At 49.4% G+C, this 19,232-nt stretch overlaps 1 protein-coding gene across 1 annotated transcript; it reads left to right on the top strand.

Moving 5' to 3' along the window:
- The first annotated feature begins 681 nt into the window (after positions 1-681).
- Positions 682-15,599, top strand: LOC139749351 (glutamate receptor 2-like). Its single transcript, XM_071663070.1, has 11 exons — positions 682-927; positions 1,380-1,545; positions 2,201-2,398; positions 2,988-3,146; positions 4,481-4,643; positions 6,905-7,028; positions 7,416-7,503; positions 9,962-10,079; positions 11,932-12,082; positions 13,675-13,789; positions 15,321-15,599. Exons 1-11 carry the CDS (start codon positions 776-778, stop codon positions 15,462-15,464), a joined length of 1,578 nt encoding a protein of 525 aa, XP_071519171.1. The 5' UTR covers positions 682-775; the 3' UTR covers positions 15,465-15,599.
- The last annotated feature ends 3,633 nt before the right edge of the window (positions 15,600-19,232 follow it).

Genomic DNA, 19,232 nt, shown 5'->3' with positions numbered 1-19,232 from the left:
ATAAACACTAGTAGCTCGGTACGCAATACTACCAGGGCACACAATACTACCACTAGGTCATGCAATACTACGCGCCAGGGCACGGAACACCTCCAGGTCATGCAACACCACTGGACCATGCAACACCGCCAAGCCACGCAACACATCACTGTATTATGGAAAACTGTCGAGACGGCATCAGCAGAATACAACACAACTATACCGCGGACCACTACCAAGGCACGGTACTACCAGGACACAACACATGTGGCCCGTGGAACACAACCAGGGCACGTTACAGCCAGGACACAACACATGTGGCCCATGGAACACAACCAGGACACGTTACAGCCAGGACACAACACATGTGGCCCGTGGAACACAACCAGGACACGTTACAGCCGGGACACAACACATGTGGCCCGTGGAACACAACCAGGGCACGTTACAGCCAGGACACAACACATGTGGCCCGTGGAACACAACCAGGGCACGTTACAGCCAGGACACAACACATGTGGCCCGTGGAACACTGCTATATCACATGGTACTAACAACACACAACACTCCTGGACCCCATAATAGTGATAAAAATACGCAACACTTGACTGCAACCATCTGAAGATCTGTAATCAACATTGTAAATACTGATCTCTGATCATAATTCTATATATAAGATCATTTCACCACCATTGAGCAAAACTTCCTTTCAAAGAAAACGCGGTGGATCTGGGTGGCGACCGACGTAGGGGAAACTCCTGCATTTCCTCCGTCGCCCAGCACTCGACCCCCACCCATGATCACCTTCTCAGAGGCCCTGGAGAGGTTCTCTGACGGTATAGTGGAGGGCATGAGGGGCGTCCTGGTCGCCATGGCTTCCAGGACACAGTCAGCTGCACCTCCCTCTGCCGTGCAGCACGATGTCCACCAGCCGAGGTCAACACACACGTGAGTACTTCAAAAAAAGGAAAACCCAGTTCATAAAACTAAGATGGAGCCACCAACCAGGTCAAGAGCATCTCGCAACTTGGTAGTTACGTCAGTGGCTTGTAAACGATCCAAAAGCCACTCAAACAAGGGGGGGGGAGGAGAATCACTAACGAATGCAGGAGTCTAACGAGACTTACCAACTAGTTCATAGAGTTAGGGACATGTAACCGTAAGTCCATAACCAGAGATGTTTAACAGCCAGGTGGGTGAGCGAGGGGGGGACTCACAAGTCAGACCAGCAAGTGACCTAAAGTCACCAGCCAGGTGGGCAGCTTGGGTTATCCACACTCGCCAAACCAAGGCAGAAGGTTACACTAGGAGCAGCGGGTCGGTCGACCCATACGACAGAAGCACATACGTTAAGACAGGAGAGTGAGGGGTGAGGAGTGTGACCCGTGTGTATGCTGCAGGTGGGTGGTGGCGGTGGGCAGTGTGGAGGCCCCTGGGGACGGCAGGTGGTACCTGAGGCAGGCTGCCACCTACACCACCCACGGTGGACTGAACGTCTCCAGAGAACTGTGGCCAAGACCATCTTCCAACTTGGGTCTGCGGACGGTCAGGATCGCCTGCATCAAGGTGAGGCCTCACCTCCCCTGTGGGTCATCATATCTCGGTAAAGATTAATGCTCCACCTCACTGTGTTCCCTGACGAAACACCTGGCAGGAATACCTTTCTGGTAGAGTTTATTCATTTACCAAAACTACCCAGTCATACTTTAATGGATCTTGTTCCGCTGTCTGTCGAATCAAGAGAGACAGACAGCGCGGCACATGAAATTCCTCCCCCACTCTTGAACCTAATTCCGCTTTCACTTGTGCTTGAAGTCGTTGGAAAGAATTCCTTCATGAGAGAAAGAATTTATATGCCCTCATCTGGTAACGCTTTGGTGACCCTTAACCAAATCATTCTCAGATAACTTCTGTAGGTCAACTAAACCTTCTATTTTCCCAAGCGACAGATCTATATGCGACTCTTCACCTGCTGAAGCCCCTGTGTTCAGCGGGTAACTGTTCTACATGACTCCTCCACTAACCCTCCTAAGGCCTGGCCCCGCGGTATGGGTGTGGTTGCGGGCGGCATCCCATCTGTACAGAGAAGACGTGTTATAAATGTCCTTCCGTACGTGGTTCTTTGAGCTGTCATGCTCCTCATGTTCCTCCTCTCTTCTTCTTGTTCTCTGGTCTCGCGTGGTCTTCCTCGCAGCTGCCATATTCCCTCCTGGTCTTCCAGAAGCCGATGGTGTTCGAGTTCCAGGATCGTGGTGGAGGCAGGAAGGGTCTGGATGAGGCGGGTGGATACATCGTGGAGGTGATGCGAGTCGTCCAGCAACACCTCAACTTCACGGCCGTCCTGGTGGCCACCCAGGGCTTCGGCCTCCTCATGGACAATGGATCCTGGAACGGCATGGTCGGTGTCCTGCAGCGGAGGGTGAGTCTCTCTCTCTCTCCTGCCAACACTGACAACGTATCCTGAACCAGTGACGTCATCATGGTGTGGCAGTAGACGTGGTTGTAGTATAGTGTTGGAGGAGAGGTGGCTGTAGTATAGTGTTGGAGGAGAGGTGGCTGTAGTATAGTGTTGGAGGAGAGGTGGCTGTAGTATAGTGTTGGAGGAGAGGTGGCTGTAGCATAGTGTTGGAGGAGAGGTGGCTGTAAGTACGTTTCATAGTGTTGGAGGAGAGTTGGTTGTATAGGGTCATAATAATGGAGGAGGGGAAACTGTGTAAGGTCATACAGTCATAGCAAGAGGCGACCGTGCCAGCTGGGGTTCACACCAAGTGTACAAACATGGCACTGTCGGCGGTGGGTTCTAGCTGGGAGGGACCCAGTCATCAGAAAGTCTGGATGTGGTGTGTTCTTCCAGTAGTGTTGACCCCGTGTTCCCCACACGCGTTACCACGCCTTACATGGCGTGTGTGTGTGTGTGTGTGTGTGTGTGTGCACCAGTAGGAGAGGTGTTGGCCCCCCCTCCCTGAGCCGTGACAACAGCGAGACGTGTCTGGTCTGACCCGGGTCAGGAGGCGGACATGGCAGCGCTAGACTTCACCCCGAGCTGGAGGAGGGCGCAGGTGGTCGACTTCAGCCGAGCCATCGGTGAGGACGCAGTCGTCATCATCTCCAGGGCGCCGGCGCCGGTGGTCAAGCCCTTCCTCTTGATGCAGATCTTCACGCCCCTGGTGAGTCACGGGACCCGGGGGGGCAGTCCACAGGTGTTGGGTAGGAGGGTAGTGAGGAGGGGGAGGGGGGGTTATACTCAGGGGTTAGAGGGTTTTGATGTAGGGTTTAATGGTACGTAGGAAGGGATTACAGGGTTTAGTTGATGGGTTTAAGGAAATATATATCCCAATATAGAACATTCAGAGGAGGGTACATCACCTGCTTGTGGCTGGGTGTAAGTGGTGTTAAGGGTGAGGATATTGGGAAGACATATGGAACTTTAGTACGTACGCCTGTCCTGGGGTTAAGTACAACACAATACGCCTGGCCTGGGGTTAAGTACAACACAGTACGCCTGGCCTGGGGTTAAGTACACACAATATGTGCTGTTGTTCTTCTTCAGGAAGAGATGAAGGGAAATCCAACCACAGAATAACTTCAGAATCAGGTTAGAGTAAAGGTTCTGTAACAGGACACGAGCGGTATACACTGTCCATATAGGTTAAGAGGTTCTTCAACTGTTCATTAATGAGAAAAACTGCATTGAGACGGCATGACGAACACATGCTGATCCCTTGAGAGACGCGACAGCTGTTAGCGAAGAACAGTTCTGCTGACGTCACAAGAGAATCTAGAACAGGAGGAACTTATCTGGAGTTGGGTCAAACAGGAGGAACGTATCTGGAGTTGGGTCAAACCTTTCTAGGAAGGAAGGAAGGCGAGAGAAAGATTCGTAACAACGTGTCAATCTAACTGCCTGGTTGAGGTTCATGTTCACCGGTTCTGCTCAAAAAGACAAAGTCAAATTGTTACCACATGATGGTAATCTACAGGCAAATGGGTCATTAGCCACCTGAGAACGAGTTATGGTTTATTGCCTGAAGGTAATTGACACAATAACGAGGTATTTCTCTACAGTATTGGCACCTGAACAGCAGTTAGGATTTCAATGTAGTATCATGAACTTTCAAAGCTTTCTCGCATGGTTTAGAGCCGGGGTCAAGTTCAAAGTTGAACTTTGATACATAAATACGAGACTAACTTAATGATGGTACACTTTGTTCTCTGGTAATAAGGAAACTTAACCATTCTAAGTTGCACGGTGCTAACTGTACCCAGTTGATTATAACTTAAGCTGTGGAAAACTTCTCTTAACACAAGCCTAACAAGCTATGATGACGTGAAACCTCAGCTAATCGTAAGCTTATCCTACTCTAATGACGACCAACCTAAGCTCACAATAAGCTTAACTTAACGTAAAGACGTAAAACTAAACATAACATAGGCTTATCTTATTGTAATGACGTCAAACTTAAGCTTAGCACAAGGTTATATTTCTCTTCACCACCTCCAGGTGTGGGCGTGCCTGGTGGGCGTGGCGTTGTCGATGGGCGTGGTGCTGGGGCTGGTGTGGTGGACAGAGACTCACCTCTTTGACCACCTGGCGGCACGCGGCCAGGTCAAAGGTCATATCATACAGCAGATGGTCAACGTCTTGAGGATCCATGTCAATCAAGGTCATGTCTTTTGACTGGTATAGCACATGTTCTCTATATGGCTCATACAACATATGGACTCTTTGTGTGTGTGTATATATATATATATATATATATATATATATATATATATATATATATATATATATATATATATATATATATTCCTATGAGTCCACGGGGAAAATGAAACACGATAAGTTCCGATAAGTTCCCAAGTGCACTTTCGTATAATAATCACATCATCAGGGGAGACACAAGAGAGAAATATAAGTCAGTTGATATACATCGAAGAGTCGAAGTTAGGACGCCATTTGGTAAAAACGAAAGTGCACTTGGGAACTTAACGTGTTTCATTTTCCCCGTGGACTCATAGGAATATCTTGATCACGCGCAAAATTGTGATCCTTTCCATTATATATATATATATATATATATATATATATATATATATATATATATATATATATATATATATATATATATATATATATATATATAACTGAACCCATACAAACTATCATGTAATTATGACATGAGCGATCATACAAGATTACAATGTACATAAGGTTGATGATAACATGATCATCACATGAGTGAGACACACCACCAAATGGCCGTCACATATCGGATCATCACATGAAAATGATACTCCCATCGTCAATTAAGCTGGACTTATCATCACATGGTTGTCACATATGGCTACAACGTATGACTGGTCATCAACATCACATAAGACTGCTCATCACATGGCCAACACTTCAAAAGCAGACTATCACACTTCTAACTCGACATAGATCACATAGACACTGGCCTATCATACTGTCAACACGACATACATTCTTTAAGTTTCATTGTATCTGTAGCAGTGATACTGTATTCTCCTGTATTTCAAATACAGCTTCGTGATTTAGTACGTTACGATGTTATTGGACATTTTGAAATGTTGTATTGATGCGCGACTCTCACAAGACACCAACCAACATATACACATCATCACTTAACTTCAGCAACATCATCGTGTCAATACACACAGTCCTGCTTGCTTCCTCAGTTGCTTTCTCATCTAGCAACTGACAGTAACCTCGTGTGACCTCATATGCCCCCCAGCGTTACCACTCAGGTCGTGGGTCACATACCTGGAGCAAGACGCTACTGGTGAGGTAAGAGAGTTTATGTAGGCGTGGCAGCAGTCCCGTGGCGCGGGGGAAGAGCCAGGCGTTTTGAAGGAGAGGTGTGTGTGTGTTACATGGTCCAGGTCTCGTGGAGCGTCTACAGGAGAGGAGGTGCATCAAGGTCTCGATGTTGTGCAGCAGAAAGGAACAGTGGGCAGCACGTGAGGAGGTGGTTGAGGTGCTACAGTTCGAGATGAGGAAGGTGGTTACCATAAGTGGGATGAGTTGCAAGGGAGGAGGCGTAGCCAAGATATGGTTGGAGACTGCGATGACAATGTATCATGTGGGTCCTTTTTCGACTGGAGGAGGAGCCACAGTCACCTGGGCAAGAGGGGCGCAGCTACTAGCGACAGAGAAGCCCCAGGGGAACCGGAGCCTGGAGTTACTTGGTTCAAGACGTGTTCAGATACCTGTTGTCTGAGGCAAATTGACTGACCTCCTGTAGTCAAGGTCAACACTATCTGTCTGCTCCAGGTGCCAAACAGGTCTTGTCACCTGAGGGGTCACGTTGGGAGGTCATGTGACGTCACACGGGGGGTTACTGGCTGTTGCCTTGGGAGACAATTACACTGAACCAGTTGTATAATAGTGACTATGGGAGCGATTTGACCACAATATCGTGTTTATGTCAGGTGCGGGTATATCCTGCCACAAGTGGAGTATATCCTGCCACAAGTGGGGTATATCCTGCCACAGGTGGGGTATATCCTGCCACAGGTGGGGTATATCCTGCCACAGGTGGGGTATATCCTGCCACAGGTGGGGTATATCCTGCCACAAGTGGGGTATATCCTGCCACAAGTGGGGTATATCCTGCCACAAGTGGGGTATATCCTGCCACAAGTGGGGTATATCCTGCCACAAGTGGGGTATATCCTGCCACAGGTGGGGTATATCCTGCCACAGGTGGGGTATATCCTGCCACAGGTGGGGTATATCCTGCCACAGGTAGGAGAGGTAGCAGGCTGGGTATACTAGCACTGTGATATGCTGCTATAGGTCAGTATCCGAGTCTCCATCATATATGGCACTATACTGTACGTGTCCGGGACATGAACGTCCGGGGAATGAGTGTGGGTCAGGTGAGGTCAAACCTTGATGTTACAGGCAGCGTCGTGTGGCCACGGGGCGGGGCGGGCCGCATGGGGGCCACCGGGGCCATCCTGGTGGCCCTGGTCGTGGCCTCAGTCTACAGCGGCTCCATCACTGCCTTCCTCGCCATCCCCTTCAGGTGGGTCCTGGGCCGGGGGGGGGGGGGCCTTCTTACACTAGGGGTGGAGGGGGGGGGGGGGCAGTGTCACCTGGCTTCACCTAGCGACACCTGACCTTAACTGGACCTGATCATGTGACCTCACCGTCACCTAGCTTCCCCTGGACTCACCTAGCATCGTCCTAGTCACGTAGGCGTCCCTAGTCACGTAGGCGTCCCTAGTCACGTAGGCGTCCCTAGTCACGTAGGCGTCCCTAGTCACCTAGGCGTCCCTAGTCACCTAGGCGTCACGTTCACCTTAGTGTCATGTTGTCCAGTGGGTCATGTGACCTCCTGTGGCCTGACAACACGTGACCTTCGTGCGACGTGAACTCGACTGACCCGTGGCCTCGTTGCCCTCTTCCCCAGGTCAGCGCCGCTGGACTCTGTGGAGGACCTGGTGCGGAGCGAGGTGCGGCCGGCCCTCAGGAGCCGCACCCTCGTCCTCCAGACGCTGGTACGTACAGCCGCAGGCGGTCACATCCTGCGGCAGGACTCCCCCTCACACAGGCGGTCACATCCTGCGGCAGGACTCCCCCACACACAGGCGGTCACATCCTGCGGCAGGACTCCCCCTCACACAGGCGGTCACATCCTGCGGCAGGACTCCCCCACACACAGGCGGTCACATCCTGCGGCAGGACTCCCCCTCACACAGGCGGTCACATCCTGCGGCAGGACTCCCCCTCACACAGGCGGTCACATCCTGCGGCAGGACTCCCCCTCACACAGGCGGTCACATCCTGCGGCAGGACTCCCTCACACACAGGCGGTCACATCCTGCGGCAGAACTCCCCCTCACACAGGCGGTCACATCCTGCGGCAGGACTCCCCCTCACACAGGCGGTCACATCCTGCGGCAGGACTCCCTCACACACAGGCGGTCACATCCTGCGGCAGGACTCCCTCACACACAGGCGGTCACATCCTGCGGCAGGACTCCCCCTCACACAGGCGGTCACATCCTGCGGCAGGACTCCCCCACACACAGGCGGTCACATCCTGCGGCAGGACTCCCTCACACACAGGCGGTCACATCCTGCGGCAGGACTCCCCCTCACACAGGCGGTCACATCCTGCGGCAGGACTCCCTCACACACAGGCGGTCACATCCTGCGGCAGGACTCCCCCTCACACAGGCGGTCACATCCTGCGGCAGGACTCCCCCACACACAGGCGGTCACATCCTGCGGCAGGACTCCCTCACACACAGGCGGTCACATCCTGCGGCAGGACTCCCCCACACACAGGCGGTCACATCCTGCGGCAGGACTCCCTCACACACAGGCGGTCACATCCTGCGGCAGGACTCCCCCACACACAGGCGGTCACATCCTGCGGCAGGACTCCCCCTCACACAGGCGGTCACATCCTGCGGCAGGACTCCCCCACACACAGGCGGTCACATCCTGCTGCAGGACTCCCCCTCACACAGGCGGTCACATTCTGCGGCAGGACTCCCTCACACACAGGCGGTCACATCCTGCGGCAGGACTCCCCCTCACACACTCCTACCCTGCAGGTGACCTACACACATCCCTGATACATCCTGCTCCTCCTCGCACATCCTCATCCTTATATCCTGATCATGTATCCTGCCTGCCTCTCTCTCTCTCTCTCTCTCTCTCTCTCCCGTGCCCGACTGACACACCACACTACCTCTATCCTGCCGCTAATCCTACCTCCTCATCGCTAGCTACACCAAGTCTACAGCAATCCTCAGGTATATCCTGCCACGTCTGTGGGTGTGTCCTTATATCCTGTCGCCACCTGCAGCTTGGCACTAGTATATCCTGTACGTATATCCTTCGTATATATATATATATCCTAGACACACCCCGCTGGTGGCATTGCTCAAGGACTTGTATCCTGCCTGTAGGATCCCCTCTGGTTGTATCCTGCCGTTGCTTATACCACCATCCTCAGTATACCACCACCATCCTCAGTATACCACCATCCTCAGTATACCACCATCCTCAGTATACCACCATCCTCAGTATACCACCATCCTCAGTATACCACACCATCCTCAGTATACCACCATCCTCAGTATACCACCATCCTCAGTATACCACCACCCTCAGTATACCACCATCCTCAGTATACCACCACCATCCTCAGTATACCACCATCCTCAGTATACCACCATCCTCAGTATACCACCACCATCCTCAGTATACCACCATCCTCAGTATACCACCATCCTCAGTATACCACCACCATCCTCAGTATACCACCATCCTCAGTATACCACCACCCTCAGTATACCACCATCCTCAGTATACCACCATCCTCAGTATACCACCACCCTCAGTATACCACCATCCTCAGTATACCACCATCCTCAGTATACCACCATCCTCAGTATACCACCATCCTCAGTATACCACCACCCTCAGTATACCACCATCCTCAGTATACCACCATCCTCAGTATACCACCACCCTCAGTATACCACCATCCTCAGTATACCACCATCCTCAGTATACCACCATCCTCAGTATACCACCATCCTCAGTATACCACCACCCTCAGTATACCACCATCCTCAGTATACCACCATCCTCAGTATACCACCACCCTCAGTATACCACCATCCTCAGTATACCACCATCCTCAGTATACCACCACCCTCAGTATACCACCATCCTCAGTATACCACCACCCTCAGTATACCACCATCCTCAGTATACCACCATCCTCAGTATACCACCACCCTCAGTATACCACCACCCTCAGTATACCACCATCCTCAGTATACCACCATCCTCAGTATACCACCACCCTCAGTATACCACCATTCTCAGTATATCTCCTCCAGCTAACAGTATACCCTGCGTTATACTCTCATAACAGTGACTATATCATGAGAAGATGTCCTCACTTGTCTCCGTGTGTTGTTCTCTGCGCACCAGACGGGCGTGGGCGGGGCGCTGGCCGGGGTCAGGCAGCGTGTGGGCGTGTTCACGGGCGACCACACCTCCTCCAGCTGGTTCTTCTCCCAAGTGGCCGACGGAACCTACGCCCTCGTGGGTAAGGTTGACCTACACACACACACACACACACACACACACACACACACACACACCGGTCATGCCTTACTCTCTCCCTACTCGTCAGTATTCCACCAGACACTGATCTAATCCATTACCGCCATACTCACGCGCTGAGTACTCGTACATACCACCTCAACCTCACTCATGGTTCCCCCCCACCACCACTGCTCACCCGTCACCACTACTCACCCGTCACACTACCGTCACCACCACCACTCACCCGTCACACTACCGTCACCACCACCACCACTCACCCCGTCACACTACCGTCACCACCACCACCACTCACCCGTCACACTACCGTCACCACCATCACCACTCACCCGTCACACTACCGTCACCACCACCACCACTCACCCGTCACACTACCGTCACCACTCACCCCGTCACACTACCGTCACCACCACTCACCCGTCACACTACCGTCACCACCACCACCACTCACCCGCGTCACACTACCGTCACCACCACTCACCCGTCACACTACCGTCACCATCACCACCACTCACCCGTCACACTACCGTCACCACCACCACCACTCACCCCGTCACACTACCGTCACCACCACTCACCCCGTCACACTACCGTCACCACCACTCACCCCGTCACACTACCGTCACCACCACTCACCCCGTCACACTACCGTCACCACCACCACCACTCATCCGTCACACTACCGTCACCATCACCACCACTCACCCCGTCACACTACCGTCACCACTCACCCGTCACACTACCGTCACCACCACCACCACTCACCCCGTCACACTACCGTCATCACCACTCACCCGTCACACTACCGTCACTACTCACCCGTCAGACTACCGTCACCACTCACCCGTCACACTACCGTCACCACCATCACTCACCCCGTCACACTACCGTTACCACCACCACCACTCACCCGTCACACTACCGTCACCATCACCACCACTCGCGTCACACTACCGTCACCATCACCACTCACCCGTCACACTACCGTCACCACCACCACCACTCGCGTCACACTACCGTCACCATCACCACCAACACTCACCCGTCACACTACCGTCACCACCACTACTCACCCGTCACACTACCGTCACCATCGCCACTCACCCGTCACACTACCGTCACCACCACCACCACTCACCCGTCACACTACCGTCACCATCATCACTCACCCGTCACACTACCGTCACCACCACCACTCACCCGTCACACTACCGTCACTATCACCACTCACCCGTCACACTACCGTCCCCACCACCACCACCACTCACCCGTCACACTACCGTCACCACCACCACTCACCCGTCACACTACCGTCACTATCACCACTCACCCGTCACACTACCGTCACCATCATCACTCACCCGTCACACTACCGTCACCATCACCACCACTCACCCGTCACACTACCGTCACCACCACCACTCACCCGTCACACTACCGTCACCACCACCACCACTCACCCCGTCACCATCACCACTCACCCGTGTCACACTACCGTCACCATCACCACTCACCCGCGTCACACTACCGTCACCATCACCACTCATCCGTCACACTACCGTCACTATCACCACTCACCCGTCACACTACCGTCACCATCATCACTCACCCGTCACACTACCGTCACCATCACCACCACTCACCCGTCACACTACCGTCCCCACCACCACCACCACTCACCCGTCACACTACCGTCACCACCACCACTCACCCCGTCACACTACCGTCACCATCACCACTCACCCGTGTCACACTACCGTCACCATCACCACTCACCCGCGTCACACTACCGTCACTATTACCACTCACCCGCGTCACACTACCGTCACCAACAGATGTGTACAGCTCAGCGGTGGGCCGGGCCAACAGGTTCGAGCGTCGACGAGATAACTGCAAGTTCTACCTCGGGAGGACGCCCGTCAAGGTCGACCTCGACGTGATGGCCTTCGTCAAGAACAGCCCCATCCTCCAGCAGGTCGACCACGTGTGAGTAGACCAGCGAGTACTTACCAGGAGGTGGTGGCTTACGACCTTTTGCCAGACAGGGTATACAAGGAAGGTATATCCTACAGCAGGAGGAGGGGTATATCCTACAGCAGGAGGGGGGCGGGTATATCCTACAGCAGGAGGGAGGGGGTATATCCTACAGCAGGAGGGGGGTATATCCTACAGCAGCAGGGGGGTATATCCTACAGCAGGAGGAGGGGGGTATATCCTACAGCAGGAGGGAGGGGGGTATATCCTACAGCAGGAGGGAGGGGGGTATATCCTACAGCAGGAGGGGGGTGTATCCTACAGCAGCAGGGGGGATATCCTACAGCAGGAGGGGGGTATATCCTACAGCAGGAGGGGGGGTATATTCTACAGCAGGAGGGGGGTGTATCCTACAGCAGGAGGGGGGTATATCCTACAGCAGGAGGGGGGTATATCCTACAGCAGGAGGGGGGTATATCCTACAGCAGGAGGGGGTGTATCCTACAGCAGGAGGGTGGTATATCCTACAGCAGGAGGGGCGTATATCCTATAGCAGGAGGGGGGTATATCCTACAGCAGGAGGGGGGGTGTATCCTACAGCAGGAGGGGGGTGTATCCTACAGCAGGAGGGGGGTATATCCTACAGCAGGAGGGGTGTATATCCTATAGCAGGAGGGGGGTATATCCTACAGCAGGAGGGGGGGTATATCCTACAGCAGGAGGGGGTATATCCTACAGCAGGAGGGGGGTATATCCTACATCAGGAGGGGGTATATCCTACAGCAGCAGGGGGGTATATCCTACAGCAGGAGGGGGGTATATCCTACAGCAGGAGGGGGGTATATCCTACAGGAGTGGGGTATATCCTACAGCAGGAGGGGGTATATCCTACAGCAGGAGTGGGGGTATATCCTACAGCAGGAGGGGGTATATTCTACAGTAGGAGGGGGGTATATCCTACAGCAGGAGGGGGGCGGGTATATCCTACAGCAGGAGGGGGGTACATCCTACAGCAGGAGGGGGGTATATCCTACAGCAGGAGGAGGGGGGTATATCCTACAGCAGGAGGAGGGGGGTATATCCAGCCTTAGGTACGGTATATCTTCCCATAGGTGAGGTATATTCTCTGTAAACTGGGCATGTCCTAATATAGGACGGGCATATTGTACAATAGGTCGGGTATATCCTAGTATAAGTCGAGTATGTCCAGCCATAACTGGGGTATATCCTGTCACAAGCGAGTTATAACCTTGGAGAGGTGGATATGAGGTATTATATCATGCCACACGATAAGCATACCATGATATATATGTGGGGTATATCCTGCCAAAATGTATGATGCCATATTTGGGATATACTATAATTAAGTGAAGGTATATTCTGCTATATGCGGGTTATATCCAGTCATAGCTGGGGTATACCCTGCCATAGGTGGGGTACATCCCACAACACGAAGGGTATATTCTCTCACAGATGGAGTATATCCCAAGTGGGGTATATATCCCTCACCATACCAGGTATACCCTGCTATAGCTTGTATATATACACGCCACCACGGGTGTCGCCGCCGCCTGCGGTGTCTGACCTGCCTTGCCCTACCGCAGGATCCTGCGGTTGCGACACCACGGCATCATCCAACACATCAAACACACGTTCTACTCCGTGGCCTGCCAGGCACAAGTGACGTCACGCGGAACACGACCACTGAACTTGCTGAAGGTGACCACACACACACACACACACACCATCACACACACACACACACCATCACACACACACACACACCATCGCACACCATCACTCTCACCCACCGAGCACGAGTATACACAAGCAATCACATAGCATGTGTTCACACGCACAAATGTCTTGTATAAAAGTGGGTATGAAAACATACACACACACACACACACACACACACACACACGACATGCCAAAATATATGGACTTCTACCTGGACTTGTTTACATATTATGCAAAAGTCATGTGAGAGATGAAAAACTAAGGACTGCATCTTGGGAAAGAGAAGAGTGAGGGGTGACCTGATCACACAATGACCAGTTTCTCGATGGATGTGGGCACAGAACAACCCGACTGCCTTTCCCGTTTCAGCAAGGTAGCGCCAGGAACAAACGAACACTGGCTTCATCACCAAACATCCACTCTCTACTCATTACGCAAGACATACGAAAACATTTTACCATGACCGTTTGATCTGCCCTAATCGCCACGTCGCCCCCTGTATACCACATCACCCTTGACTCATGGACGACCAAATGACATAACAGAGAGGAAGCAAGACGAAGGTGAAAAAGGTGTTTAGAACTCAAAACTGGGAAAGGTAAGTCTACGACCAGACTACTGTACTGCTGTAGGAGTTTCTGTGTGATACGTCACTACAGGTAAAAGGTTGTTCACTTTACTACAACCATGGTCTCCATGGAAAGTATTGACCGTCAGCTGATACTTAAACAAGGCCAACTGGCTTTCTGGTCAGGGAGATTGTGACCAGGGGAAAGGAAGAAAGCAAATATTCTCTTTTTCATTTTCGAAAATGCAAGAGAAAATGCATTAAATCGTGAGCCAGTATTTCTATAAAACATATTATGTAAGTTACTAAAATTGATAATTACCCCCCCCCCCCCCCCCCCAAGTTGGACGAGGAATTTACGTAGAATGAAATATCAAAGCAAGAAGTACACTGACCGAGGCGTTGTGCTGGAGAGAGAGAGAGAGAGAGAGAGAGAGAGAGAGAGAGAGAGAGAGAGAGAGAGAGAGAGAGAGAGAGAGATTTTCCTAGTAATGTTTGTTTAGCACAATTACAGCATGATAGTAACCAAACATTACTAAAGTAATCATTTCCTTCTGAAGGTAATTATCTTCTTGGCATTGTCATAATCACTTTCAAAATGGACGTTCATGTTCAATGCAATGAATATGTCACTTTCACCTTGACTTCCTGCACACCACTGCAGTGTTCCTGCCACGATTCATTTTCTTATCAAAATCAAACTTCCTACGTCATTTTCTCTGTTCATATTCTCCACAATCACATATGATTTCTTTGCTCAATATTCATGTTCCTGTCTCTCCTCGTCATATTCCCTCTAGATCACTTTCCTCCCCCGAAGCACTCACGGTCCCCACTCGTTGGCAACGCTGACAATATGATGAAGTAATAATGGTGTATCTTGGTGAGTTAGCAACGCTGACAATATGATGATGCCGTGGTAATGGCGTATCTTGGTGACAGGTACAGGGAGCCTTGTACCTGCTGGTGACCGGCCTGCTGGTGTCCACGCTGTGCTACCTGGCAGAGCGACTGTGCTGTCACAGGTTCAACAGCAGCAGCAGCACCACAGTTTCAACACCACCGCCACACACACCACAGCTCTGAGGGTGTCACCAAGCGCGTCCACCACAGCTGTAGGTGGTGATATCACCAGTACAAATCCATGGTGACTACAGCAGCTGGACACACTATTATCCACCACCGGTCGTATCCATACTCAATAAATCTACAATGTATCTCAGTTACTCTCAAGTGTATCTTTCCAGCCTTCACTGCTGGAATGCCATACAGGTACTGGAATCATCAACCTTGGGGGGGGGGGGGGTTCAGGCATCAAAGGGGGGGTTTAGAAGCATCAAAGGGGGGTTGGGGGGGTTCCAACGAGGGTAGTAGAACTCCCTCCTCGTGTGTGATAATCATAACACAACCTGGCCCGGGGGTGTGGTGTGATGGGGTTTTATAATGGTGGTCTGGATACACCGGCGCCCACATGAGCCATGAGAAACGTGGATATATACATAAAGGTAAACACTAGGCTATGTAGACGATGCTACCTCTTGGTAAAAGTCAAGATTGACGTCTCTGTGAACACCAAACCCAAATTGGTACTGATCACATTTCAGTAAATAAATAGTTCAGGATCACTAATACACTAGAAACAACCAACAAAACAATATTTCACAATAACCAAAATACAAATCATAACCAAACCCAAAACACAAGATGGATGCCGCGGTGAACTATAAGCCAACGAAACATTTATTCTAATTAAACGTGAAATTTACATCTGCTCATCAATACTGGTTTCTTATCTTTTATCAATAACGTCTATACCCTTATCCTTCGATATGATCATTAATCAAGGACAGATGACGACAATAAGGGCAAATACAACCTGATTATATACAGAAACCAGAACTCACATCAAATGACCCACCAAACAACAAACACAGAGCGAATATGCGTTCCAACAATTTAGCTCCAGCTCACAAAATGATTGTATTAACATTATTAGCATAACAAACACTTCTTTATATAAAAAAGTAATAACTATAATTTTTAAAATACTCTGATAATTCATATAAAAATAATGACAACATAAAGAATATAATATTTATAGCATTTTTCAAATCTATAAGAGAAAACGTAACAGTATATTAGGGGACACTGTACAAAACAAACTAATTTCTTTTAAGGGTCATTAAAAAAAAAACGTAACAGTTGGTACAAGTAAGAGTAGGCAAGTCTGTAAACTACTGAGGGTGTGGCCTGTGAGAGGCAAGCAGACCACAGCTTGTAAAATGAGAGGCAGTTTGACCAGAGGATGTGAGGAAATGCAATATAAATCATGCAGACATTTATGATTCAGTAAACATCAACTATGAAACTTGAATCATATACGTTCACAGGTCATACTGAAGTGAAACTATACCACACGAGCAACACAGGCCATCACGGACCACACTCATGAAATTCATGCACATAACAGGTAGGAAGATGGAACACAAGACCATGATGGAGTGTTACAGCCATCTACCTGGGGCTGGGGACACGGGGTCAACACAGGTCAAACTCTCACACCAGTACAACACGTCATATCATCAAATTCTCCTCAGTTCCAAAATCACTGCCAAGGGCGAAGACAAGGTGGTTGGATGATGCTAATGGATTTAGGCGAGGCTGGGGTTATGCTAGGTGGATCTAGGTGACGCTAGGTGGTTCTAGGATGATGCTAGGCAGCTCTAGCTGAGGCTAAATGGTACTAGGATGATTGCTAGGCAGCTCTAGCTGAGGCTAAATGGTACTAGGATGATGCTAGGCAGCTCTAGCTGAGGCTAAATGGTACTAGGATGATGCTAGGCAGCTCTAGCTGAGGCTAAATGGTACTAGGATGATGCTAGGCAGCTCTAGCTGAGGCTAAATGGTACTAGGATGATGCTAGGCAGCTCTAGCTGAGGCTAAATGGTACTAGGATGATTCTAGCTTATTTTAAGAGCTGGAAATCCCCTCCTATATTACTTTTCAAAACACAAGGAACAGAGGAAGGGGCCATAAGAAGATTTTTCCCCTAAGGCTCAGTCACCTGTTCTTAGCGCAAGCTCGCAGACGAAGGAACAACACGCACAAAAAAAAAAAAACACACAGACACATTATGAATATTAACAAATTACTTCATAGTTTACGTGAGATAATATTTCAATCACCTGTGGCGGTTGGCAAGGAGACGAAGCCGAAGTTCACAAGACATCTCAAGAGAAGATGTTTACGTGGACAGTCTTCACCCTCCTGGTGGCATTAGGAAGCCTGGTAACGCCTCCCAACTGCTTCTTGTTACTGCTGATTATAGAAGGTTATGTAAGCGTAACGTGTGGTCGACAGAGAACCAGTTAAATCACCGTAGATCAGTTAAATGACTTGATAACGGACACTAACACCAACTCACACTCGCTTCAAAACGTAAACTAAGGGACTATGGGGAAAGAAAGGACAGAAAAGAATATATAATAAGAAGTGAAACTACTTCAAATTTGCATTATTTTCAATGTGATGGTGGAGCCCCGTACAGAGTCATCTGACGGTGAGATACCTTAACTAAAATATTATTGAAAATGGTGCTCGTTACAGAAAACGTTAAATCTATAAGGGTAACTATAATATCATACGTGTTATTACTTTTCTTTCAGTGGTGGGATTCCTGCATATATAACAGTCTTATATAGATTTAGGCTATACCTATATCTAGTTTACTCGACGTATAAAGATGTTTGTAGTCTGTTTATTTGAAAATTTCAGTTAATATTTTGTGTTGATATATCTTTTGCAGCAACAGACATAGCTTCGATCAGAACATATTTCTTTTTGCCTACATTGTGTCGCCAACTATATATATATATATATATATATATATATATATATATATATATATATATATATATATATATATATATATATATATATATATATATCGAAAGTATCTTACTACAGAGATAAGAAGAGTGCAATAAAATATATAATCAGTCATTACCTTTGGCTGTTCTCGTGTATGTAACCTGCCACGGAGCTCTGAGGTTAAGTCCAGCTCATGCAGATGATACATATCTTGTAATATATTTACTGAAGAACGTATTGTGGCTGGATGTACGGTGGTCGAGCGAACCGTTTTCATAATAAATATAAATGACCACCTTCGTTAGTGTCATGCGATAGAACGTAAATTTATGTAATATTTAGTGATCCGGAAAGAAAACGGCGTAAACACGACGCACCATTTTCTCCTCACACTTCAGTCGACACCTTCGTCAACTTGAAAACAGAGACACATAGAAAATTAGGGAGATGTTCAAGTCAAGAAAATATACTTAAACGATATTCAGGAAATAATGATAAAAAGTGTTTAGGACCAGAGTTATAATGGAACACCCGCTGCCAAACATGGCCGACAATCATTAAAGCACAATGTGTACGACACTAACTAATGCTGTATCGTTAGCGCTCTCTGCCCCTTGTCCCTGACCACCATTATTAATTGTTTATGAATTAATTTGTTTCGACGATGTGAAGCCCTTCCGGCCGGCTGGCCAACCACACTAACTACATCTACATTTTGTTTCTCTCGTAGTGACGAACATAAAGCTTATTATTATGTAGTTTAGCTTAAGAACATAAGGCTTATTACTATGTAGCCTAGCTTAAGACATAAGGCTTATTACTATGTATCCTAGCTTAAGACATAAGGCTTATTACTATGTATCCTAGCTTAAGACATAAGGCTTATTACTATGTAGCCTAGCTTGAGAACATAAGGCTTATTACTATGTAGCCTAGCTTAGAACATAAGGCTTATTACTATGTATCCTAGCTTAAGACATAAGG

This window comes from Panulirus ornatus, chromosome 7, assembly GCF_036320965.1.
Source record: "Panulirus ornatus isolate Po-2019 chromosome 7, ASM3632096v1, whole genome shotgun sequence".
NCBI lineage: Eukaryota > Metazoa > Arthropoda > Malacostraca > Decapoda > Palinuridae > Panulirus > Panulirus ornatus.
Note: the sequence above shows the minus strand (reverse complement) of the source record. Positions and strands in the feature narration are given on the sequence as shown.